General features: G+C 42.1%; 1 protein-coding gene across 12 annotated transcripts in view; it reads right to left on the bottom strand.

The window, feature by feature from the left end:
* The window catches only part of RAPGEF4 (Rap guanine nucleotide exchange factor 4), a 467,767-nt gene that overhangs the window by 126,193 nt on the left and 314,159 nt on the right, over positions 1 to 27,415 (bottom strand). For 10 of the 12 annotated variants that reach the window (XM_056536334.1, XM_056536335.1, XM_056536336.1 and 7 more), the window contains 4 exons: positions 23,041 to 23,102; positions 13,567 to 13,647; positions 11,740 to 11,846; positions 6,768 to 6,889 (listed from right to left, as the gene is read on the bottom strand). In XM_056536334.1, the coding sequence (XP_056392309.1) occupies positions 6,768 to 6,889; positions 11,740 to 11,846; positions 13,567 to 13,647; positions 23,041 to 23,102 (372 nt within the window). The remainder of the gene's footprint in view (positions 1 to 6,767; positions 6,890 to 11,739; positions 11,847 to 13,566; positions 13,648 to 23,040; positions 23,103 to 27,415) is intronic. The other 2 variants (XM_056536333.1, XM_056536337.1) reach the window with 2 other exon arrangements.

Below are 27,415 nucleotides of genomic sequence, written 5' to 3'. Positions count from 1 at the left end.
ATCCACAAATTCTTCAACTATATACAGTGGTCCCTCAAGTTACAATATTAATTGGTTCTGGGACGACCATTGTATGTTGAAACCATTGTATGTGGAGACCAGAACTCTATGGAAACCTGGTAATTGGTTCTAAAGGCACCAAAATGTCATCTAAAAATAGGAAAAAGTGAGGATTAAAGAAAAAGGAGTAGATAACTAATATATATATAAAGCAAGTCCTTACATATAAAAGTAAGAAAGATCTGCTGGGAGCTTTAATCACTGTCTATGTCAGTGTTTCCCAAGCAGGGAGCCTCCAGCTGTTGCAAAACTACAACTCCCAGCATGCCCGGACAGCCTTTGGCTGTCCGGGCATGCTGGGAGTTGTAGTTTTGCAACAGCTGGGGGCACTCTGCTTGGGAAACACTGGTCTATGTAGAGGACAGGAGCTTCTTCGGGGTCCTGTACAGAACACACAGTGTCCTAAAAAAGTAATGGAGTCGCCCTCACCTGGTGTCCAAAGGAGCAGCTAACCCTGGTACAGGTAAAGTGTACAGAACATGTAATACCTCCCTGTACTGTAGGGGGCGCTACCAGACACCAGTCAGTGCATGCACTTCAGTAATACAGGTGTTTTACCAGTGAGTGCCCATTCTGATTGGTCAGTTCTTGCAGCCATTGACACGTTTTACAGATCTGGACTGTCTGTAGCATTGTATGTTGAATCTGGTTTCAACTTACAATGGTCCAGAAAAGACCATTGTATGTTGAAATCATTGTATGTTGAGGCCATTGTAAGTTGAGGGATCACTGTATGATTATTCAACAACTTTAAACTTGATTGTTTGATCATACATCTGCTAATCTGTATGAATATATATTTGAACGGGCCACAAGCTCTGGCCAGAAACAATGTCCAAAATAAACTGAAGGGTAGTTCAGCAGCACGATTTCGGATCTGACACATTTCGATCTTAGTACCTTAATCAAAGACGATTAAGTTAAAGGAGTCCTGTGGTGGAAAATAATTTATACCCTATCCAAATGATAGGGGATAAGCGATTGATCGTGGGTGGTCTGACCAATGGTACCACCTGCAATCTCCTAAACGGCACCCGCAACTCTCCTCATGCACTGAGCGATCTTTGCTTTGTGCAAGGAGACTGTCGACCCCCGTACAAAGCGGTGGTCAACATGCCCATCCATGTATCACTATGGGATAGCCAGAGATACGTGAAGGCTGTATCTCCAGTTCTCCAATAGAGATTCATGGAGGTGGCGTGTCGGGCACCACTTTGTGCGGGGGTCGACACCACTCAGAGGAGAGTGGGGCGCAATACAGGAGATTGCAGGGGTCAAAGCGGTCAGCAATAAATTATGTATCCCCTATCCTTTGGATAAGGGATACATTGTTTTCTGCCACAGTACCCCTTTAGTGGTAAAAATATGCAAATCAAATACACATAACAGAAAAACACTACGCATCAGTCTGACACGTTTCGATCTTACTACCTTAATCATAGACCGTTAAAGGGGTTATCCAGGAAAAACTTTTTTTTATATATCAACTGGCTCCAGAAAGTTAAACAGATTTGTAAATGACTTCTATTAAAAAATCTTAATCCTTTCAGGACTTATGAGCTTCTGAAGTTAAGGTTGTTCTTTTCTGTCTAAGTGCTCTCGGGAACTGTCCAGAATAGAAGCAAATCCCCATAGCAAACCTCTTCTAAACTGGGCGGTTCCCGAGACACGTGTCATCAGAGAGCACGTAGACAGAAAAGAACAACCTTAAATGGGCACTGTCACAACTTTATTTTTTTATATGTTTTAGTACTTATGTACTACAACATATCTCTAATATACTTTTATTATTATTTTTTTCATTAAAAAGGTTTAATTTACATTTAAAAACCGGCTACTGAAAAAGGAGTGATTTCGGAGTGGCAATCAGTCCTTTTTCAGTTAGGCTGCACTCGCTCCCTGCATGTCAATCAGACAGGCGGGAGCGAGCGCATTGGCTCCCCGGCCACTGGCTGGGAGGCCACTCCTCCCAACATCGCCGCCGCCGCCTCGTTGCCGCCGCTGTCCCTGCATGCCCGCTGCCGGACTCTGCAGTAACTGCAAGTGTAATGAGGGAACGGGGTATGCAGGGCGGGGGGGAGCTGAGGAGGGAACGGGCTAGTGCCGTAGCGGGGGGGGGGGGTAACGGGCTAGCAAAAAAAAAAAATAGGATGGTGGGAGCTACCCTTTAACTTCAGAAGCTCATAAGTACTGAAAGGATTAAGATTTTTTAATAGAAGTAATTAACAAATCTGTTTAACTTTCTGGAGCCAGTTTATATATATATAAAAAGTTTTTTTCCTGGATAACACCTTTAAGTAATAAAAATAAGTTAAGCCCACACAACATAAAAACACTATGCATCAGGTCTGACCTTAATAATAGACCATTGGTCCATGATTAAAGGTCGTAACACTGAAATGTGTTAAAACTAATGCGTGCTGTTTTTGTGGAACGCTCTTACATATTTTTATGACTTAATAAAGAAGTGGATTTTTTACCTGAAATCGTGCTTAAGAACTACCCTTTACTGCATTTTGGCTAATCTGCCTGGGTTTTACTGGTGCTACATTACAGAAACAAAAAAAATGAGAGAAAAATTATCTAAACATGTTAAAGTTGTACTATAAATTATTAGGGCATAAAATTCTGTGTGCTTTTATAGTAATGTATAGATAAGTCTATATCTGATATGTGTCGTATAACTCGTGCCGCCACCAGAGGGCAAAGGATGGTTGTAGAAATCTGGAAAGCACTGAAGCATAGTGAGCAATGTTCCTTCTGTATGGAGAGATCTGTAGATAGAACAGTTAAGAGCATAATCTAATAAAATCTCCATGCTGAAGGGCTTTACTAACAATCTGTTGTTCACTGCCAGCCTACATGTTTTTATCCTAATGATTTCACCTTTTAACGCTATGATTTCCAGATTTCACAGAGCTGAGATACATAATATAGTCTAATGAACGGCATTCATCCCTAAGCACGAGCACATACTGTAAAGCTAAGTTCACCCTACAGAATCCTCGGGCAGAAGAATTCCAGCCGGAGATTCCCAGTGGAGACGGCCAGGACCGTGCGGATGGCAATGTCGTTGGCGCAGATTCCACCTAAAGAATGAACATGACGATTCTTTTGGTGGTCGAACATCTGCCCCTGAAATTCCGTAGTGTGCACTGTGTAGCAGAATCGCATTGCCTGCAATGGGATTCTGCTGCACTGAATTTCAGAGCCTAAGGCTATGTTCACCTGGTGGAATTTCCAAGCGGAATTCCGCAGGAATATTCCGCTCGGAAATTCCGCTGCAGCAGAGTCCCATTGATTATATTCCACTCAAATTCCTCTCTGCGTTTGTTTTTCACAGTTTTCCAGTACTTGAGCGGAATTCCAGCGGAAAACGAGTGCTTTCAAAACACAGATTCGGCTCAATTGACTTCACTGGGGCTTTGAATAGAATTCTTCAAAATGTAAAGACATGTCTTATCATGCGGCGGAATCTGGAATGCGGATCCCTCAGCGAAAATTCCTCTATGTGAATGGGGCAGTGGAATCCCCATTGAAGTTAATGTGCACAAAAATTTCCAAACAGAATTTGTCGTCGAAATTCCGCTCAAAAATCCTGCCGTGTGAACTTAGCCTTTCTGCAGATTACATGCGTTAATGCATTGCAGTCTATAAGGACGGCGCATTTCCGATCGGTCCTAGTGCCAGCAATTTAAGCAAATGTGCGGAATGTCCACACGCATTTTCCATTTCCATATTCTGGCAATTTTCAGCTGTGTGAACACGGCCTAAATGCTTAAATGCTTAAGAGGCTTAGTATGTATAATGATAAATAGTATATGTATAATGATAAATAATACAAGGGAGTTATTAAAGGGGTACTCCCGTGGAAAACTTTATATATATATATATATTTTTTTTTTTCAAATCAACTGGTGCCATAAAGTTAATCAGATTTGTAAATCACTTCTATTAAAAAAATCTTAATCCTTCCAGTACTTTAAAGGGGCTGTGTACTAAAGAGAAATCCAAGAAAGAAATGCATTTCCTCTGATGTCATGACCACAGTGCTCTCTGCTGACCTCTGCTGTCCATTTTAGGAACTGTCCAGAGCAGCATATGTCTTCTATGGGGATTTTCCTCTGCTCTGGACAGTTCCTAAAATGGACAGCAGAAGTCAGCAAAGAGCACTGTGGTCATGACATCAGAGGAAATGCATTTATTTTTTGGATTTCTCTTTAGTATACAGCTTCTAAAAAGTACTGGAAGGATTAAGATTTTTTAATAGAAGTGATTTACAAATCTGTTTAACTTTCTGGCACCAGTTGATTTAAAAAAAAAAAAAACTTTTCCACGGGAGTACCCCTTTAAACAGTAATACTCTCATATGACCATTTGTAATTTAGGGGTAGGGTCAAACATAGCGAATACACAACATATTTCAGCAGGTAATATGTTGCAGCCCTGGGTGCGCAGCGTCACAGTCATGGCAGCATGCTGGCCCTGCCTCCAAACTTTACTGCACAGACAGGGCTGCCGAGGGTAGCCCTGTGTGTCTGCTCATAAGAGACAGTATACACTGTGTTTGACTCTACCCTAAAGGGAAATAACTCTTAATTTTTTGGTCCTGATTTTGCTCAGTATTTTTTTTTATTAAAACCAGGAGCAGAACCGATATAGAAAAGGGCGCATATTTTTACAATAACATTTTTCTCTATGTCAGTTCCACTCCTGGGTTGGGTTAAAAATACTGAGCTAAATCCTAACTGGAATACTACATAGCTTCCGTTAAAGGGATACTCTGCCCGTAGACATCTTATCCCCTTTGCAAAGGATAGGGGACAAGAAGTCTGATGGCAGGGGTCCTGCCGCTGGGAACTCCTGCTATCTCTCCTGCAGCACCCCTGTCATCGTACCTGATGACTGCCGATGCAGGGACCGGAGGATTGTGATGTCACGACCCCACCCCCTTGTGACATCATGCCCTGCCCCCTCAATGCAAGTCTATGGGAGGGGGCATGGGGGCTGCCACGCCCCCTCCCATAGACTTGCATTGAGGGTCCGGGGCGTGATATCACGATCCTCCGGCCCCTGTATCGCCCGTCATCAGACACGGAGCGAAGTTCATTCCGTGCACAAGATGACAGGGGGTGCTGCAGGAGAGATCACAGGAGGTTCCCAGCGGCAAGATGTCTAGGAGCGGAGCACCCCTTTAAAAGCTTGTGTCATAGATTCCATTGTTTTGTTTTTGATGGGAAAAATACCCCAGTATGTGGAAACTTCAGCAGAACTAAGTGGACCTCACGATAAGGCAATGTGATTTTTTGGGCATTTCCAGTTGCCATTGGGCAAAAAATTCGACACAGCGTTTTGGCTTCTGTTATGAAAAGAAGCCACATTGTTAAATGTCAGTTCAGGGGGTTATGACAATATTTAGACTGGGGCTACACATTGACATGAGTTGCATTACAGAAAATCCCCTCACAGTTGTGCAACCAAAATATTTATGAAACTTGACTGTGACTTAGCGCTCAATTACACTACATATTTTCTGAGTGGAATTCCGCTTGGAAAATACAGTGTAGCAGCCTCCTATTGTTTTCCATGTGATTCTGCTGCACCATTAACACTACAGAATTTCCACAGCGGACATTCCGCCACAGATATTCTGGACTCCAGACGTAGCTGAAAGAATCCGCTTGGAAATGTATTGCCATTTTCTCAGATCTCCAAACAGTCCTAGTACTGACTTATATTTTACTGGTGCCCGCTTCAGACAGAATATATACCCAGAATATCTCCAGGCGGAGATTCCATAGTGCACATGAGCCCATACTGTCATACAGTTGAGATCTGGCTATAAAGCCAAATTGCAGAGAAGTTGCATGCGACTTGCACAGTTACATTGATAATCATTTACATACAACATTGACATCTTCATGTCACACATTCAAAATTGCCATGTAGACCTTGCCTTATAGTTATCACCTTTTCACAGGATGGCTATGTGATGATCAGGGGTCTGACTGCTGGTACGAGAATGGAGGCCCCTTGGCCACGGCTCCATTTACTCTCTATAGGTCCTTACATAGTCGAGCTACTGTATGTACAGTCGAGCTACCTTCGGGAGTTTCTTAAATTGACTTGGGGATAAGGGCCTCCATTCTCACAATTGGTGGGGGTCCCACAGCTCGACTAATCAGCTAGTTATCAGCTTAGGTGATAACTTCATTTTGGCATAACCCCTTTTAAGGCTCCTGTCATTTGGAGTTTTTTTTGTGATGGGAACACTATTCAACCTGACTACATCAATTTGGCTATGATTTCCTAAAATGTATTGCTTTTATTGACAAAATAACTCCCATCATGATCTGTGCCAACACTGAACAAGCATGATATGATAAGGGATTTGAGCTCATGCTTCAAAAATTCAGAATGTCATATGATATAAATATCAAAATATAATATGATATGCTGTAAATAAAACACCAGGTCTAAACATCCTATTTATATGCAGAGTTACAGAATTTTTATATAGATTAAATCAACCATTAATATATAAAAATTCCCTCTTTATAAAACACCAGAAAAAGATAAATAAACTGTAGAGTAGACAATCTTTGATGAAGCAGCTTGTACAGGAACCTAGTAATAGTCAGTTGTAGGGAACATCCTAATTTTTTTAAATTTTTTGGTCTGACTATTTTAACTAGGTACATCATTACCGTGGTTAAGAACTCCCTCCTCCAGTAGGACCTGCCACATGCCCACCGCTTGCGTCCGGGAGTGAACACATGAGCTTTGCTGCATCAGCCAGTCCACCAGTTCAGTTCCTACACAACACTGCCTGTAAGAGACCAGAATAGTAACATAATAAATGCAACAATGCAATATAACAATGCAATATCTAATCTCGTTACAGAACATTCATATGATAGGTTGCTTATATTTTTTTATGGTGTGTTTAATGTTAAAGAGAAATCACTCCAGTGTCATCAGTTCGTGTAAAAACATGCAATATAGCTTTTCACCAGAAAGAAGAAAACAGTCCCTGTAGTGTGGCCTATAGATAGCTACCCTTTAAAGCGTTATTTCTAAAAACTTTGAAGTGTCAAAAGTTTTGATTGGTTAGGGTCTCAGTATTAAGACCCCACTCCCACCCAGATGTTTATTTAACGCCAAGTAAAGAGCACAGCAGCTCAAGTGTTTGGAATTGTTGGAGACAGACTATAATAGAACCCGTCTCCTGCAGTGCGTCTTAGTGAGTGCCAAGCCAATCATCAGTTATACCGAAAATATTGAAAAAAAACTATTCTATTAAAACATAACATTTAATTAACATACATTAAATAAAATAAGCCGTCCTCCAGCACCACTAAGTTCAAACATAAAAACCAACATGAAAAGAGAGCGAACCTAGGCCAGCTTGATGTATTATTTGAGATGTAAAACCGAGCAAATAAGGCAAAAAAAATCTACCTACACAATGCTGTACAAATATTTATCCACACAATGCTGCACAAACTCCTACTTGTGAAACGCAATAATCAAACAAAATCTGTCCCATCTGGCTCAACACATTTCTCTCTTGTATAGATGCTCACAATAATGTGGTTCATCAGAGGACCTAAATTCGCAAGATATAGTGAATCAATAGGAGTTCCTAGATGAACCCTGTTATTGTGAGCAACTATACAAGGAGGAAACGCGTTGGGATCTATGGGTCAGATTTTGTTTGACTGTGTTGGAGGATGCCCATAGAAACCCATAGTGGTGCTGGAGAACAGTTTATTTTATGTATATCAGTTAAAGGTTATGTTTTAATATTTCTGTGATGTCCTTCTAAGCTCTAGGATCAATCTCTCAATTTTTCATGGTCTGTGATAGAATCATCAGTTATAGACAGGAGAAGCGCACAGCAGCATATGTCACTCCCCGGCTTAGCTCCAGGCTGTGCAGTATGTGGTTTATGCACAGAGAAGAAAGCAAGGTCTTGGCAGGTGGTGTTGGTTAGTGGTTAGTTAAAGCATCCCTGTCATTTAACGAAACCTTTGGCATGTTACATAGACGTGTCAAAAAACTGGATGGGGTCTGAGTGTCCAGACCACTATGATCATTAGAACAAGTTAGAAGAATCATGCGGCTGTGTGCTTTACGCCCTGATTTGCTGCAATCTCTGCCCAGTTGCACGAGACAGGCTCCATAGACTTATAATAAAGACATCTTCTGTATGGGGACAGAGATCAAGGTAAGCCGGGGAATTCAACAGCATGCTTCTTCCTGCTCATTCTAATGATTGGTTGTGGTCTGAACACTCACAAGACCCTGACTGATCAAAGTTTTGTTACATGACAGGGAAACTTTAAATAATGCAGGCCCACTCCTGATACAAAGGTTAACCACAATTTTCACAGGCTTTCAGAGCATTTATCAAGGTCTTTAGGTTTTCAGTAACCAATGAAAACATTCAGTTACTGGCTTGTTACATATCATCTGGCAGGACCCTCAGCTATGGATTTTAGAACGAGGTTCATAAATCCCAGAACAATGTTTCGCTTTCTCGGTGGCCTGATCCTTTCACAACCTTGGATTATTTTGAGCTTGTATCCAAAGGGACATATAAAAGTGCAAAGGCTCATTAGGAACCTATTGTAAATATGATTCCTGCCAGATATTTAAATATTAAACAGCTCTATGCATTCACCTTTGTTGTTTGTGGATAATCTCTCAATGATCTAAAATTCCTTGACTTTAGGGAGTTGACACAAAAGAAATTTGTTGGTCATTTAGATGAATGGGACAGTCACAGACATTTCTGTATCAAATGTGCCCTGTATATATTCACCCTATTGGCTCCTTTAAGAGTTTTATTAAAATGAAAAATAAACAGTTTAAAGCAGTGTGTTTTTTAATCATAATCAATGATATTTTAGGTTAGTTTTTGTTTCTGATGCCTTCTATGGCATTGTTAATAAAGAAACATACAGGAAAAAGGCAGAATATTGTCATGTTTTGATGGGTGTATTTACATCCTAGTGAAATGTACTGTAATTGTAAAAATGACAGGTATTGCATTAAATGACCACTGTTGTTTCAAACAACTGCCCTCCATGTGATAGTCTATGTTATTCCTAACATCTACCAGGAGTCATTTACCAATAGTGACTCCTTATCCCAGAAAAACAGCTCTAAAGTCTTGGTCACTATGTGCCTCATGTGACAATCTGCTTTCCACTCCCTGTTGTTAGAGGAAATCTGTCTCTAGTAACAGAGAAAACAAGACAAAATACAGGAAAAGGGGCAGGGCTCTGCTATGTGCTCTGTGCACTTGCAGATTGAGTACCTGTATCTGCAAGTGTCCAGACGATCTAAACTGGTAACGCAAGGCTTCCCTCTCATCTCAGCAGCAGCAATGCTTAGTGTAACCCTTTCTTGTTTTGCTGCTGCTGTTTATTAGCTTTCTGCTACTTTGCACAGTCAGTGCATCAGCAACCCCTTCTCTCTTCCCATGCCATTTATAGTAGTTTACTGTATAAATCATCCCCCAGCATAGTGCAGCCTGTTCATTGTTTGGGGTAGCATTTTTCTTGGTGTCCTCTCGTTTCTTTTCTTTCTTTTCTTTCGGCTCACATAGCACCAATGCATCAGTGACCTCTTCGCCTATGTTATCTATAATGTACTTTATAAATTACCAGCCCAGCACAGTGAAAGCCTGTTCAGAGCCCTTTCACCAGCACTATGTCATGATCTGATGTGTTGTGTGGTAATTGGTTAGACAAGTAAGAGAGGAGGTACCATGTGTGTGTCCTACTGGCAAACACCTTATCTCTGGTTCAGCCTCCCAAAATGGAGAGAATTAAAAATATCTGTGCATCTAACCATGGAGGGGTCTCTCAGGGGCTCAATAATATCAGTGGAAGCTCTAAAGCTAGTTCTGTCAATCCTGGTCTAAAGATCTTAAGTGAAAACTGGAATAGGAACTCAATACATGGAATAAGACATAGATACTACACAAATTTTATCATGTAAAATGTTGCTTTACACTTTATTTTGGGACCCCTATGAATAATGTTCAAAACGCATTGACACTGCATAGAAGCTATTGATTTTCATCTTTTCCCTTTTAAGATGGACCACATAAAAATTATGTTTTTATCAACAAAGCAACCCGTGCTGGATCAAGTTCCTTTATTAATTTTATATGCACCTATTTTATTTTTACTTTATATAAAAGAAAGGGAACCAGGAAACAGATGTGCTAGTACACATACGGACTGATAGAGATGTCTCCCAATATCTTTTTATAATAGCCTAAAACGTGCCTGTTTACACTTTCAGTTGAACATTATGAGGGTTTTAAGCCAGGGCAAATTTTATATAATTGAAGATTGAGTAAAAGAACACAGCTGCCAGGATGCGTTGTGTAAGCAACCATGAAGACAAATGAGAACTGGCAAGGGGAAAGAATATTTCAATATTTTATGTAAACGCTAGTTCAGAGAGGGCCCACGTACAAACGATTACTTTTGCTGCAAATGTTTCTTAGGACCAGTGAGGTAGAACTTATCCCTAGAATAACTCAAACACAGTTCTCCAGTGTTGGAAATAACAAAGGGCTTTCGCAAGATACTGTAAGATGTTTGGATTGCTGCCCTCTTTCTTCATGTGGTTATGATCCTGGCACTGTCCCTAAATTAGCATCTATACTGACTTTTTTGTTTCTAGGGTTTTACATTATTTTTAATGTTTACCTTTTGTTTATTGCCTTCTCCATAAAACCTTAGACTCTTAAAGGGGTACTCCGGCCCTGAGACATCTTATCCCCTATCCAAATGATAGAGGATAAGCTGTCTCACTGCGGGGGTCCTGCCACTGGGGACCCCCGCAATCTTGTATTCGCCACCCACCTGTTTGAGCTGCACGCTGCGGTGCCAGCTCGCAAACAGCCGGGTGGCGACCACGGGGCCGGAGTATCGTGACGTCATGAATCCGCCCCGTGTGACGTCACCCTGCCCCTGCTGTGCAAGTCTATGGGAGGGGTCGTGATGGCTGCTGTATGCTCCAGAGGAAGTTGTGTAGTTTTTTTCAGTGCTCTTTGGTGCCACCTCTGTCCGTGTCAGGAACTGCCAGGAGCAGAAGAGGCTTGCTATGAGGATTTGCTCCTGCTCTTCACAGTTCCACTGCAAGTCATGGGTAAGCTGACAGTCCACAATAGTGGCAGATTTGCAGATTGCCAGCGAGCCCAGCAGGCCACGGTTTCCGACGCACACAGCACTCAAAGAGGACCAGACTCGAGCTGCATAAAAAAAGTCTTAATCATTTTTAAAAAGAAAAAAAAAATAACAATAATTCTTGCATAACATTTATAGAGCCCTGTGAAGGCCCAGCAAATAATCAGACCTTGTTATCTGCAGCCCATTGGCCCATCTAAAGGCGCCATTAAACACTGGTAGTTCACCTTGTAGGAACTTCTCTGTTTGAACGAGTTAGGCTAGTTTCACAATGGGCATAAGCCATGGGAGGTCCTTAGATAAGATACATTTTTATTTCACATAAGTGATTTTTGTCTACAAAGAGCAATTATTTCTATAGTAATTTTCAGTTTCAGCTTTAAAATATATGTATATATATATATATGATTTTATTGATGGTTTCACTCCTTCTTCTTTGAGTTCTAAATGTAAACTTGTTGCTCACCTGTATGTTTTGAGATGGTATTTACGATCTCTGATCATGTGAGGTGCACGGGAAAGGATAGCATTGCGTAAAGTCTTCCCAGCCCTGAGGATCCGTTCAGAAGGGACCTTGAATGTTTTGTCCAAAAATAAAAATAAATTAATGGAAGAGAAATAATAATAGATCACGTCCTCTACTGGGAATCAAGACATTTAGAAATTACCAATATGTATTTTCACATGAACTCATAAGCATTTGCATAGATGATCAATAGGTTGACTGATATAGAACAAGGCAAGAATGATAGGGTTACCTAAAAATCAGGGTGTGTAAAAATACAATCTTGGATACAAAGATAGGGCGTTTTCTACAGAAAGTGTTGGTTTATTGGTGGTTACACTACACCTACACCCCTCAGCTCTCCTGACATGTATTTTCTATAATATAAATGTTCTACAATATTCTGACTTAAAAATCAGCATTGTGTTTTTACTCTGTTATTCCTCCTGAAAATGTATAAAATAAATGAAAACTGAGTGAAAGCATTTGCTTTGTCAACATGGTGCAGCCCACATTCAAACTGGTTATGTTGGCCATATACATAAGGTAGCTGTCAACTCATTCAGCCAACAGCTATCTCTCCTGTTCCCCCCATACATCTACAGTCAACGGGAAGAGCAGAGAATGCCACAGCCAGACTCCTCTAGTAGCAGCTTATCTCCCCTAGCACAAAAGGGTCAGGAGTTGAAATTCAACATAACCTGTCCTTCTCTTCCCTGACATCAAGAGATACGGGAGGGCACCATATACATTCGGTTAGTGGTTCCCAACCTTGGATGGGAAAGCCTGCACTAGATGATTGGCCAGCCCTACCAAAATTGACAGGTTTGGATGAAACATATAACATTTCCATGGCTACCTTCAGACTATGTAGGGACATTCCCTATTGCCAAGATAAAGACAACAATCAATTTTTATTTTTGCTCTGCTCTGTGAAAGCAAGTGGTATAAGGATTTGTCAATTGCTTTATAGACTTGCATTTCAATGCAAGTCTATGGGACTCCATAAGTTACTTATTATACTGCTTCTTTAGCTGAGAAAACAGAAGTGAAAGATTAATCAATACACGTGCAGAGGAAAAGTTGACCAGTTGCCCATAGCGTCCAATCAGATCGCTTCTTTCATTTTTGAAAAGGTCTCTGAAAAATAAAAGAAGCGATCTGATTGGTTGCTATGGGTAACTGGTCAACTTTTCCTCAGAACAGGTCTTGATGACTCTCCACCATTGTGCTTGGAGCCGAGCACTATTTTCAAATGGCAGTTGTCCTTGAGGTTATGTTCACATGGGCGAATTTTGCTGCTAATTTTCCTACCCATTGAAGTCAATGGGTGGGAAAATCAGCAGTAGAAAATCTGCAGCTAAATATTCAGCAAAACATACTCGTGTGAATGCACCCTGAGGGTGCGTTCACATGTGTAGATTTAGCGGTATATTTTGCTGCTGATTTTTTTTACAGTTAAATTTGCTACCCATTGACTTCAATGGGTCCACAGCAAATCTGCAAATCTTCCACTATTGCAGATTTACTTCGAACCATTAAACTCAATGGCTAGCAACATTGGAAAATATGCTGCAAAATCATCAGTAAAATCTGCCTGTGTGAGCTTACCCAAACATTCATTTGTAAAATTGTTCTTTTACTTACAAGAGGAATAACAGAGAAATGACACAACATTTATAAGAAAAGACGCTCCAGATATTCTCTTTAAAATGAGAAATCTGTTTATGATAGAAGTGTGCGTTTTGTCTAAGTTCCTAAAAAAGATGCCTTGATATCAGTATGCACCTTAGCCACTTCCCGACATCCCATTACCTCTGTAATGGTTTTAGCTGGACGAAGCGTGTTTTGATTTTCAATGAGTGGGGTCTGAAAAATAAAACGTAACGTAAAATAAACATAAAACAAACTAAATACAAAGAAAAAAATCTTAGCAATCAAGAGAAGGAAAGAATTAGGTTAACGAAAACACAAAAAGAACCGGTCTTTGGGAAAACAAAGTGATGCAAAGTACAAAAAATGTCAAATGAAATAAAATGGCAGAATAGATAAATTATACATTCGTAAAAAGGAGAAAACTAAAATGTTTAAGTTTATAAATTATAACTTGTGCTTATGGGAAATGAAAAGAGCATTATACGTCAATTTATTTTATGGTTAACACGGCTCACGGCCACCGAGCTGTAAAGCTACAGGGGAAACTGATAAATGTGAAGTGATGGAGTGCAGCACTTAGTAACAATATGAGTGCCATAATATTACACAAGGAGGCCAAGAGCATTTTAAAGGAGTACTCCAGCGCAACATAACTTATCCCATATCCAAAGGATAGGGGATAAGTTATAGATCGCGGGGGGTTCGAGCGCTGGGCTCCCACGGGGTCTCCTGGATGGGGCCGCGGCAGTCTGCACTAATTGCAGTGTCGTTCCCAGCAGAAAGCCGCAGCAGACACACCCCTTCCATGTATCTCTATGGGGTACATGGAGGGGGGCGTGTCGGCTGCTGCATCATGCGGGGACAGGGCGCCCCCTTTCCAGAATACTGCCGCGGCCCCATCCAGGAGATCCCAGTGCTCTGACCCCCCCCGCGATCTATAACTTGGGATAAGTTATATTGCACTACAGATGTCCTGGAATTTTACAGCTATCTTTAACAAAACAATATAGGGGGAGATTTATCAAGACCTGTGCAAAGGAAAAGTTGCCCAGTTGCCCATAGCAACCAATCAGATTTGTCTCCGGTTTGAAAACCGTACTGCAACCGCATACGTTGTTTTTTTTAACATGGACGTCAATGGGAAATGCACATGTATACAGTTCCATACAGGAAACTGTACTTTGCACATGCGCATTTGCATCCTAAAGTCCCCACCCAACACCCCTCCCATTAAAAATGGACAACATTTTCAAAAATGTATGTTTTTTTTTTTTTTTTAAATAAAAACGAATGGAACCATATGCACTTTTAAAAACAGTATACGGTTTAAAAACGCATATGGTTTACTTTTTCCCATATGGTTCCATATTTTTTTTGCCATATGGTTTTCTTTAGAAAAACTGATTGAAAACAGTATGGCAAAAATGTGGTGTGAACCCAGCCTTACACAGGGTGATGTTGGCCTCTTCGTTCAATAATCGCCTCATATAATGAAGCCCAAAACTGTCTCGCTCTGACTTGCAAGTCAATAGAGATGATCGAAGTTACAGTGACTCGATTCGTCACGAACCTCACAGCTCAGCGTTTGCTGACTTTAGCCTCTCTCCTTGGACTGTATCCACCTTTTCCAGCCCACCGGAGCACCTGAAAGCTGAACTAGTTTATGCAGGCTAAAGTCAGCAACCGCCGAGCCGAGAAGTTTGTGATGAATCGAATTACTGTAACTTCGCTTATCTCTACAAGTCAATGTGATTTACAACTTAGCTACAGCTACAAGCCCCTGAAATTAAATAATTGTGCCTTCACCTCAGTCAAGGTAACACTGTGATAGGTGAACCCAGCCTTGATGATATAATATCCTAGTCATATGCATTTACTTTTTATTGTGGGAGGACCCTTGTAAGTAGACCATACACTTGAGGCAGGGATGTGGAATTTCTATCGCCCGACGCCCGGGACTAGCAGTTTTGGGCGCCGGGCAGGTGAATTTGTCCGGCCCTTAGCCCGGCTTCGGGCAAGCAGGGCCGGACCTGACAAGTGCGGTGGCGATCTGCAGTCTGTATGGAGCGGGATCCCGACTCCTGCCCGCTCCATACTCTGCAGCCTGTGTCCTCAGAAGCAGAGCAGGGGAGATGAAAAGCTGTGTATTTGTCTTCTCTCCCCTGCTCTGCAGACGTGCGGGGGGAGATGAGGGGGCGTGGCTTATTTCTCCCCGTGCAGACCTGCGTCCTCTGCCTTCACTCCTCGCACGTCTGCACGGGGAGATGCATGCGGCGCTCTGCAGTACGTATGGAGGGGGCTCGGGATTCCTGCCCGCTCCATACTCTGCAGCCCCCGGCTGTTCTCAGTAGCCGGGGGCCGCCGCTAATAGCCAGCATGCGGCGATCGCCGCGGCTGGCTATTAACCCTTTAGATCGCCGCTGTCAAAGCTGACAGCGGCGTCTAAAGGGAGATGTGAACGCTCCCTGGTGGGCTAGTGGGGTGGATCGCCCCCCCGCAGCCCGATCGCAGGGGGGCGATACACTATAGAGGAAGCCGGAGGACTTACCTCTGCTTCCTCCTGTCCCGCTCTGTCATTGATAGATCCTGGCTGGACCAGGCTCTATCAATGGATCACAGAGCACACAGATTAATAGAGTTCAATAGAACTCTATTCATCTGTCTGAGGAATCTAATGATTCCTCCTATAAGTGTAAAATAAATAAATAAATAAAATAAAAAAAAATTTAATAAAAGTTTGAAAGACACATTAACCTAGTGGTCTTCAAACTGTGCCCCTCCAGATGTTACAAAACTACAATTCCCAGCATGCCAGGACAGCCGTTGGCTGTCCGGGCATGCTGGGAGTTGTAGTTTTGCAACATCTGGAGGGCCACAGTTTGAAGACCGCTGCATTAACCCCTTCCATGTTAAAAGTTCAAATCACCCCCTTTTCCTATATAAAAACATGTAAACATAATAAAAATAAACATATTTGGTATCGCTTCATGCGTAATTGTACAACCTATTAAAATATAACATTATGTATCCCGTACGGTAAATGTAAAAAAAATACCAAACCACAGATTTGCAATTTTTATAATATCCCAGAAAAAAAAGTTAAAAAGTGATTAAAAAGTCAGATCAATGCCAAAATGGTACCGATACAAAAAACAGATTATGGCGCAAAAAATGAGCCCTCATACAGCCTGGTATGCGGAAAAAAAAATAAAGCTACAGGGGTTAAAAAATGGCAATAAAATTTTTTTGAAAAAGTCCAGAATTAGTAAAACATGACGTAAACGATACAAATCTGGTATCGCTGTAATCAGGCGCCTAAAGTATAAAACTAACATGTTATCTGACCACAAGGTAAATGGCGCAGAAAAGAAAAACACCAAATCTGCAAAATTATCTTTCACTATTTCAATTTCACTTCCCTTAATATATATATATATATATATATATATATATATATATATATTTTTGGTTCGGAGAATATGTTATTGAAAAATTAAAAGGTATCATTATAGTAGGTAGTTATGGCTATTATAGGGCGAGGAGGAAAAAACGAGAGTGTAAAAGCGAAAATTGGCCGGACAAGTGGATCGTCATGAGGGACAAGTAGATTTTGCTCCATTTTAGTCCCGTGGACAAGTAGTTTTTTATAAAATTTCCACACCCCTGTTGAGGTTCTGGGAGGTTTGTCAACCAGGATGACAGCACCATAGGATAAAGCAATAAACTAATGAAAAGGACATTGGCAACTGATTCATCTTCTTTTTCAACTAGAGTTCCTGGTTGTGAAGAAAGCATACACCGTTCCTTTCTATGTAGAAATTATTTTATACTGTGTGATGTCCCACTACAGGTACATGGTACTGTACTACCTGTAGGCCCTGTCAGGTTGAGTCCTCAGTGACCTGGGGGCTCCCCTGCAGGGACTCCCCTTGTTCTCTTGTTAATTTATTAAATGTGGTATGTGTATCTTTAAGAGCATAGACAGGATCCTAATGTCTAGATAGTATACAGGGCCTTTGGAGGACTCAAGGACCTGTGTGAGTAATCCTGTCACATGTTATGTTATGCAGTTATATGATTTGTTACAACATGTACTCCCAGAGAGCACCAGCTTTAACCTATGACCCACAGCTTGACCAATGGGCTTTAGTCCAGCCCCTTCACTATATAAATGGGTGGCCATCTTTAATTAGCTCTCTTTCCTCAGACTCTTCTGAGAGTAACATCAAAGTCTTTGCTGAAGCAGCTACCAGAGACTCTCAGGACAAGTGATCAGCATCTGGAGTACCACAACGCTACAACTCTCCAGTAAGTCTACAAGTCCATGTCTGCTGTCACTGGCGTTAGTCAAGTCCTGCACTTAGTACAAGTCAAGTCTAATTACAAGTCAAGTTTATTACAAGTATTGGTCCAATAAGCTGCGAGGTCCTCTGGGTCCTGGTCACCTCTCTGGGAATTCTGGCCATAGCTGTGAAGATAATTCCACCTGTCTTCTATTCAGTAAAGCCTCCAACTGGTTGTGGACTCTTTATTCACTACTAGCCCGTGGGATAGCAGAGAATCTGGGCATGTGGTGTTCCGGAACCCGAAAACCACACTGGCGTCACGAACACATAGGGGTTAAAGGGGTATTCCAGGCCAAAACTTTTTTTTATATATATATCAACTGGCTCTGGAAAGTTAAACAGATTTGTAAATTACTTCTATTAAAAAATCTTAATCTTTCCAAAAGTTATTAGCTTCTGAAGTTTTCTGTCTAACTGCTCAATGATGATGTCACGTCCCGGGAGCTGTGCATGATGGAAGAATATCCCCATAGGAACTGCACAGCTCCAGGGACGTGAGTCATCAGAGAGCAGCTAGACAGAAAACAACAACTCAACTTCAGAAGCTAATAACTATTGGAAGGATTAAGATTTTTTAATAGAAGTAATTTACAAATCCCGGCAGCTCAGTCGGGCTGTTTGTTACAGCCATGGTGAAATTGCGGCATCCCGATCAGCTTGCAGGACACCAGGAGGATCCCTACCTGCCTCCTGCATGTCCGATCGCCGAATGACAGCTCCATGCCTGAGATCCAGGCAGGAGCAATCGAGTGGCGATAACATTAATCAATGGCATGTTAATGCATGGCAGTGATCAGTGTAGGAAATCAGTGTGTGCAATGGGGGCTATAATATTGCAAAAAAAGTGGGAAAAAAAGTGTTAATAAATGGGATTTAACCCCTTCCCCAATAAAAGTCAGAATTACCCTCTTTTCCCATAAAAAAAACTATGAAAATAAATATAAACATATGTGGTATTGCCACGTGCTTAAATGTCCAAACTATAAAAATATATTGTTAATTAAACTGCACGGTCAATGACGTACATGTAAAAGAATTCCAAAGTCCAAAATAGCGTATTTTTGGTCACTTTTTATACTACAGTGGTCCCTCAACATACGATGGTAATTCGTTCCAAACGACCCATCGTTTGTCGAATCCATCGTATGTTGAGGGATTCGTGCAATGTAAAGTATAGGAAGTTATACTCACCTGTCCCCGCCACTCCGGACCACATCCTCACCGCTCCTGATGCTGTCCCAGAGGCTCCCGAAGCTGTCCCGCTGCTCCGGCATCTTCTTTGGGATCCTCCGGCTTCTTGCATCTTCTCCGGGGTCCGGACCTCGCTTTCTGGTGACGTTATTATGTTGGTGCGCCGGGACGGCGTGTGCAGCGACGTAATAACGACGCCGGAAAGCGAGGCCTGGACCCTGGAGAAGATACAGAAGACGCCGGAGGAACGCGAAGTGGACCCGGAGCAGCGGGGATAGGTAAGTGAACCTGTCCGGGATGCTTAAACTGCTATCTGACAGCAGCTTAAGCATTTTGCTCTGTCGGATAGCAGTTAATGCGATGGCCCCGACATATAAAAGCATTGTATGTCGATTTTATCATATGTCGGGGCCATCATATGTCGGGGGGTTACTGTATTATAAAATGAATAAAAAGCGATCAAAAAGTCTGATCAAAACAAATATGAAACCGATAAAAACTAACTTCAGATCACTGCGCAAAAAATTAGCTCTCATATATCCCCATATGCGGAAAAATAAAAAAGTTATAGGGGTCAGAATAAGACATTTTTAAACGAATACATTTTCCTGCATGTAGTTATGATTTTTCCCGAATTACGACAAAATCAAACCTATATAAGTAGGGTATCATTTTAACCGTATGGACCTACAGAATAATGATAAGGTGTCATTTTTACCGAAAAAGGCACTGCGTACATACAGAAGCCCCCGAAATTTACAAAATGCCGTATAAAACATGCAAATAAAACACTAACACTTTCATTACTTTTTAGTAGGAATGAATTCCATGTTTACACAGAGGAGATAAAGTATTGTTTTGGAAATTAGTGCTATTAGGTAATCAAAATACATTTATGATTTACTTATAAAATACCCTTTCACTTATAATAAAGCCACAAGGTTTAGTTAAAGGGGTATTCCAGGAAAAAACTTTTTTTATATATCCACTGGCTCCAGAAAGTTAAACAGATTTGTAAATTACTTCTATTAAAAAATCATAATCCTTTCAGTACTTATGAGCTTCTCAAGTGAAGGTTGTTCTTTTATGTCTAAGTGCTCTCTGATGACACGTGTCTCGGGAAACGCCCAGTTTAGAAGAGGTTTGCTATGGGGATTTGCTTCTAAACTGGGCGTTTCCCGAGACACGTGTCATCAGAGAGCACTTAGACAGAAAAGAACAACCTTAACTTCAGAAGCTCATAAGTACTGAAAGGATAAAGATTTTTTAATAGAAGTAATTTACAAATCTGTTTAACTTTCTGGAGCCAGTTGATATATAAAAAAAAAGTTTTTTCCTCGATAACCCCTTTAAGCAATGGCCTTCAGGCTTCATAGAAACTGTGTGCAGTCCTCCCTGTAATATCTTTCAATCCAGCATAAGTTGGAAACAAGGATACAGAGTAGTCACAAATTGTGGTCAAAGGGTTTAATTTCTTCCTACCGATGGTTAAATAATATTTTATATAGTTTTATATTTTAAAACTAAACTTTAGATAGGCTTTAAGTGTACATGCATGGAAAGGGCCTGAAAAACACTAAATGTGGGAATTTATCATTGGATGTAGACTTAATTTTTGCTCTAAACTTGTCTCTAAATTTTTTTCAGTTACCTTTTTGCGACTTTTCAAGTCCAGTCAAGATGATTTTCTCACGATTGTGTAGGTTTGTAGGTATTGTTTTTCTGCAATGGTCATGAATTTATCATGATCGACTTTTGGTAAAAAGTTGCACAATTTGTCCTGAAGACCTAAATTTGTCGCAAATCTACACAAGCCCTGACCTGGCTTACAAAACTAGCTGTGGACAACATTAGTAAAAAGTCCATTTTGGCACAAAGGCCTAAAAAGTTGTGAAATTCAATGCAGCAGATGGAACAAGCAGAGTGGTGTCCTGAAGTGTTATTTAAAATAAATATGTATACTTGCACCATATTTATCACATACCATGTGACCACTTTTAAATTTGGCACACCTACACCACCCCAAAAAAAAAGAAAATTTCCCCCCTTTGTTTAGTAAATAAAGTCCACTTAGGCAAGAAAGAAAAAAGGACAAAAACATTAAGGAGGAAAATAAAAGTGCATGTGTCCGAATTTTGTAAAAAAAAATAAAAATGAGGCGCATCAAATTTTTAAAACTACCGTATTTATCGTGGTATACCACGCACCGGCCTATAACACGCACCCTCATTTTACCAAGGATATTTGGGTAAAAAAAGTTTTTTACCCAAATATCCTTGGCAAAATGAGGGTGCGTGTGTGTGCATGTGTATACCCCGATACACTGTTTCTGACCCCGCAGAAGCCCCCAGAAAAGGCAGGGGGAGAGAGGCCATCGCTGCCCGCTTCTCTCCCCCTGCCTTTCCTGGGGTCTAGAGCCCTGCTGCCGCCGCTTCTCTCCCGCTGGCTATCTGCGCCGCTGCCCTTTCTCTCCCCCTGACTATCATTGCTGGCGCCGATAGCCAGGGGGAGAGAAGCGGCGCCGGCAATGGGGCAGCGGCGCCGATAGCCAGGGGGAGAGAAGGGGCAGCAGCACCCATTGCCGGCGCCACTGCCCCGTTGCCTCCCCCATCCCCGGTTGTATAATTACCTGTTGCCGGGGTCGGGTCCGCGCTACTTCAGGCCTCCGGTGTGCGTCCCCTGCATCGTTGCTATGCACTGCACAGCGCAGCGCAATGACGAGTGACGTCATTGCGTCTCGCAGCGCATAGCAATGACGCAGGGGACACACACCGGAGGCCTGAAGCAGCGCGGACCCAACCCCGGCAACAGGTAATTATACAACCGGGGATGGGGCAGGCAATGGGTGCCGCTGCCCCTTCTTTCCCCCTGTCTGTCGGCGCCGCTGCCCCATTGCCGGCGCCGCTTCTCTCCCCCTGGCTATCGGCGCCGGCAATGGGGCAGCGGCACCGATAGCCAGGGGGAGAGAAGGGCCGGCAGCAGGGTTCTAGACCCCAGGACAGGAAGGGGCAGAGAAGCCGGCAGCGACGGCAGGTCTCTGCACCTGCAAAGCCGCTGCAGTTCATTGATTTAAAGCACCCGCTTTAAATCATTGAACTGCAGCGGCTTATCGGCTTATAACACGCAGATAGACTTAAGGCTAAAAATTTTAGCCTAAAAAGTGCGTGTTATATGCCGATAAATACAGTATTTAGGCAAAAAATAATAGAGGTGGGCAGAGCTTAATGAAAAGTGGGTGTGGTTTTACATAAATGGGGTTTGGCTTAACAAACACTAAGCCACATTAAAAATGAAACTTCTCAATATAAACAATTACCAGATTTGTAAACAGCCTGCACTTTTTAAAATCAGGTGCATTTGTAGAATTTCTAGTCTCAGCTAAGAATCAGACACTTTTTTATGTATTTCCCTTATTATTCTAAATGGCCAAATTTTCATTGTTGTTTGTCCATTAATCAATGAAAGCAAATACAAGCCTAGGTATATCTATCACCTGTCTACGGATCTTTCATCATATACGTGAATTTACAATAATATTTCATCACATGCCCTGTTAAGGCCACTTTGTTCTGTTTGATGAAGCTGTGCACTGCATTGAAGGGACGCTTTGTGTAACATTCATGCAATGTAATGTGTCAACCGCAAAACCTAAGGAGGCGATGCATAAGAAAAGGTCTGTGCAATGCATTGCCCCAAAGGCCCTGACAAGGCATATATCACAGTGCAAACTTTATGAACTCCTTTTAGTTCCACTTTAGAAAGAGAAGGACTTCGGGTTGCCCCTTCAGCAGAGAAATTCAGCAGTCGCCTAAGACAGCATTCAGGAAATGGCAGCACAATTTATGGATTTCAAGACAAAAAAAACACCATGCTTTTTAAATTTCTTTGCAAAGTGAATGCATAAGGTTCTAGGGGAATCAGGGCTGAATGACTGAACATCTGACAGCGAAGGTGTGGGGGTGGGGGTAAGGGTAAACTTGAGCAAATGCCACGAGTGCCAAGAGACATTGTCCCACAACTGTTATGTATACCTTTTCCGCCTATAAATATATTTATTTTTCTTCTTTACCTTGTTACAGTTTTTCGATCCCGAGCACATGCCGCTGTTCATGTTTTCTTTGTCAGATATCCCTAGAAGAAGATGAAACACTTGTTACAGAGATTGGGTGAAAAGAGCATATACACTGCTCAAAAAAATAAAGGGAACACTAAGATAACACATCCTAGATCTGAATGAATGAACTAATCGTATAAAGTACCTTCGTCTTTACACAGTTGAATGTACTGACAACAAAATCACACAAAAATTATCAATGGAAATCAAATTTATCAACCCATGGAGGTCTGGATATGGAGTCACACTCAAAATCAAAGTGGAAAACCCCACTACAGGCTGATCCAACTTTAATGTAATGTCCTTAAAACGAGTCAAAATGAGGCTCAGTAGTGTGTGTGGCCTCCACTTGCCTGTATGATCCTCCCTACAATGCCTGGGCATGCTCCTGATGAAGCATCCGCCAACTCTTGAAAAGTCTGTGGTGCAACGTGGATGGAGCGAGACATGATGTCCCAGATGTGCTCAATCGGATTCAGTTCTGGGGAACGGGCGGGCCAGTCCATAGCATCAATGCCTTCCTCTTGCAGGAACTGCTGACACACTCCAGCCACATGAGGTCTAGCATTGTCTTGCATTAGGAGGAACCCAGGACCAACCGCACCAGCATATGGTCTCACAAGGGGTCTGAGGATCTCATCTCGGTACCTAATGGCAGTCCGGCTACCTCTGGCAATCTGGCAAGCACATGGAGAGCTGTGCAGCCCCACCAAAGAAATGCCACTCCACACCATTACTGACCCACCGCCAATCCGGTCATGCTGGAGGATGTTGCAGGCAACATAACATTCTCCACGGCGTCTCCAGACTCTGTCATGTCTGTCATATGTGCTCAGTGTGAACCTGCTTTCATCTGTGAAGAGCACAGGGCGCCAGTGGCGAATTTGCCAATCTTGGTGTTCTCTAGCAAATGCCAAACTTGCTGAACGGTGTTGGGCTGTAAGCACAACCCCCACCTGTGGATGTCGGGCTCTCATACCACCATGAAGTCTGTTTCTGACCATTTGAGTGGACACATGCACATTTGTGGCCTGCTGGAGGTAATTTTGCAGGGCTCTGGCAGTGCTCCTCCTGCTCCTACTTGCACAAAGGCAGAGGTAGCAGTCCTGCTGCTGGGTTGTTGCCCTCCTACGGCTTCCTCCACGTCTCCTGATGTACTGGCCTGTCTCCTGATAGCGTCTCCATGCTCAGGACACTAGCTGACAGACACAGCAAACTTTCTTGCCACAGCTTGCATTGATGTGCCATCATGGATGAGCTGCACTACCTGAGCCACTTGTGTGGGTTGTAGACTCCATCTCATGCTACCATTAGAGTGAAAGCACCGCCAGCATTCAAAAGTGACCAAAACATCAGCCAGGAAGCATATGAACTGAGAAGTGGTCTATGGTCACCACCTGCAGAACCACTTCTTTATTGGGGGCGTCTTGCTAATTGCCTATAATTTCCACCTGTTGTCTGTTCCATTTGCACAACAGCATGTGGAATTGATTGTCAATCAGTGTTGCTTCCTGAGTGGACAGTGTGATTTCACAGAAGTGTCATTGACTTGGAGTTACATTGTGTTGTTTAAGTGTTAACTTTATTTTTTTGAGCAGTGTAATTCTAGGAGAGGTTTGGAAATGTTTGAAGGTTAAAATAACAGCGAAGAAATCTGCTGTTAAGGGTTAAAGCTCTCCTATGGTGATCTGTCCTAGTTAGTCACTTGTGATATATATTTTTTTGTCTTGTAATTTTTCCCTTGAATTCTTCCTTTAAAGGGGTACTCCGGCCCTAATACATCTTATCCCCTATACAAAGGATAGGGGATAACATGTATGATCGCGGGGGTCCTGCTGCTGTGGACCCCTGCAATCTGTCATTCTGTACTCACCTTTGTAAGCTCTCCACAGCGCTGGAGGCTCAGAGTGTGAACGACCATGGGGCCAGAGTATTGTGACTTCACAACTCCGCCCCTGTGTGACATCAGACCCCGCCCCCTCAATACAAGTCTATGAGAGGGGGCGTGACTGCCCTTCCATAAACTTGCATTGAGGGGGGGGCGGACATGATGTCACAAGGGGGCTGGGCTGTGATGTCACAACGCCCCATCCCCTGCACCGCCCACCATCAGCCTCAGAGAAAACTTAGCTCTGGGCTGCAGAGGAACCGGGCTGCTGCAGGGGAGATCGTGGGAGTCCCCAGCGGCCGCCCCCCCCCCCCCCCCCGACCCCCCATCAGACATCTTATCCCCTATCTAACAGCTATCTAACAGCTGTCTAACAGCGGAGTACCCCTTTAATGGCAGGCTATGCAGGTAATAGAGTAAATAAAGACTCATGGCACATCAACAGGTCCTCATTGACTAATACTTATAGTACTAAGTCACATGAACTCAATACTCAATCCTCCACTTCACTGAAAGGTTAGCCCAGAACTTGGTCCAGCTTCAGCAATGTAGAGGAAGGGCCCAAAGGCCCACTAGGCTTCAAGACCCAGTTGTAACTATGACCACTACCACCGCTACAGCTATAACAACAAAAAAAGATCCAACAAGGTCAAGATATCCAAAGGCTTTAATAGAGAAGAAAAAGCCAATACAAACAGAGCAGTACGACCAACGGGTTCAATCCAATGCATTTCAACTGAACAGTTCCCTAAGAAAGTGACAATGGGCAAAAGAGCTGTGAATTTTGAAGACGAAAAAGAAGAAACATCTGTACATAGATCAGTGTTTACCAACCAGTGTTCCTACAGCTGTAGCAAAACTACAACTGGTAGCAGTATTATTATTATTATTAATAATAATAATAATAACAATGAAATGTAAATGGGCCAAAATCTTATTGATATAAGACTGGACTATCCCATTCTTACAGTGTCCCGAAATATCTTACCCAGTGCCTCCAGCTGTTGCAAAATGCTAGAGGCGCGCTGGTTGAGGAACACTGACCTAGATGATAGATCCAAAGAAAAAATACAACTATTGCCATAGGAAACGAAGATGTTATACCATGTGAGACTAATATTTTAATATTGTAGAATATAATAAGTACCTAAAGAGGGTTTAGAAACATATCAGATCTGAATAGGCCCCATGTGCGATTATCACTACTTCTTATAACCAACACCAATAAACATTAGCGATGCATAAGAGAACAAAGTGGTTTGTACTGAAAAGGTATTTGCTACCTTATGTGTATAGTTTCTTACAAAAGCAGCAAAGCCCATGATAGGCAGTGTCAGCCCTCATTCACATGGCGGAATTTCAGAGCGGAATTCGTTGGAAAAATGTAACTAATAAAAACTCCGTTGTAGCAGAGACCCATTGTTTTCAATGGGATTCTGCTGTACTGTGCACATGGTGGAATTTGGAAATTCTGATTGGAGCCCCCAGCAGAAAGAATTGGTATGTCAATTATTTCTGCGGAATCTGCTCAGAAATGAATTGGCATCTATGGAGATGGCCTATTTCTAAGTGGTTCTATCTGCGGAATGTCTGACAGAAATTTTCCGGACAGACATTCCGCCCAAAATCTGCCTTGTTTTTTTTTTTTTTTAACTAGTGGTTTTTATTATAGGTGTTTTTTTTTTTTGTTTTTTTCTATGGCATTTTTGCCCTGCATTTTTCTTATTACAAGTCAAGTGATTCTTTCATCGTGTGATTCAAGAATTTCTATTTGAGAATTGTGTGTGTGTGTGTGGGAGGGGGGAGCAGTAGAAAAAAATGCCAAAACGTCAAAGTAAAAAATGCCAAGTGGGTTTGGCATTCCATAATTCCCTACTGACTTCTAGCATACATCTGGATGCTGTGCAGTAATTGGGGCATTTTTTAGGTGTTTTTGCAGTGGAAACCCAGCCTTAGCCTAGCGCACGTGTGATAGCTGTACATTAAGCCCCTCCTTACTATACTTATGCACCCCAGAAATCTACTTAATAACATGTAACAATCCTGCAGAGGTTTTGCAGCACTTCTATTGGCTTTAAAGAATTTACCACAATCAATACTAACTGAAACAATGCTGGACTAAAATGCACCTAACTTTTTTGGGGAGTTAAAAAAGAAAATTCAAGCCTGCTATATGAAGGTGTGGATTTGTGTCATAATCTGCGGTAATTCTGGCACACTGTAAAGTCAGTCTGCAGGAGACCATGCTGCCCCATAGTACACCCAGTCAACTTATCTCGTCACTGTTAAAAAGTGATGGGAGATGCAAAAATTTGAAAACTGCAAACCTTTGTGTTTAAAAAATAAATAAAATACCCCACTAAGACTTGAAGACCGCAGCCAAGTAACATGCACCAAAAGTGAGACATAACAGCTCTTTGCAATGGTTCACTCAGAGGATCT

This window comes from Hyla sarda, chromosome 8, assembly GCF_029499605.1.
Source record: "Hyla sarda isolate aHylSar1 chromosome 8, aHylSar1.hap1, whole genome shotgun sequence".
Lineage (NCBI taxonomy): Eukaryota > Metazoa > Chordata > Amphibia > Anura > Hylidae > Hyla > Hyla sarda.
This window is presented reverse-complemented; position numbering and strand designations above follow the sequence as displayed.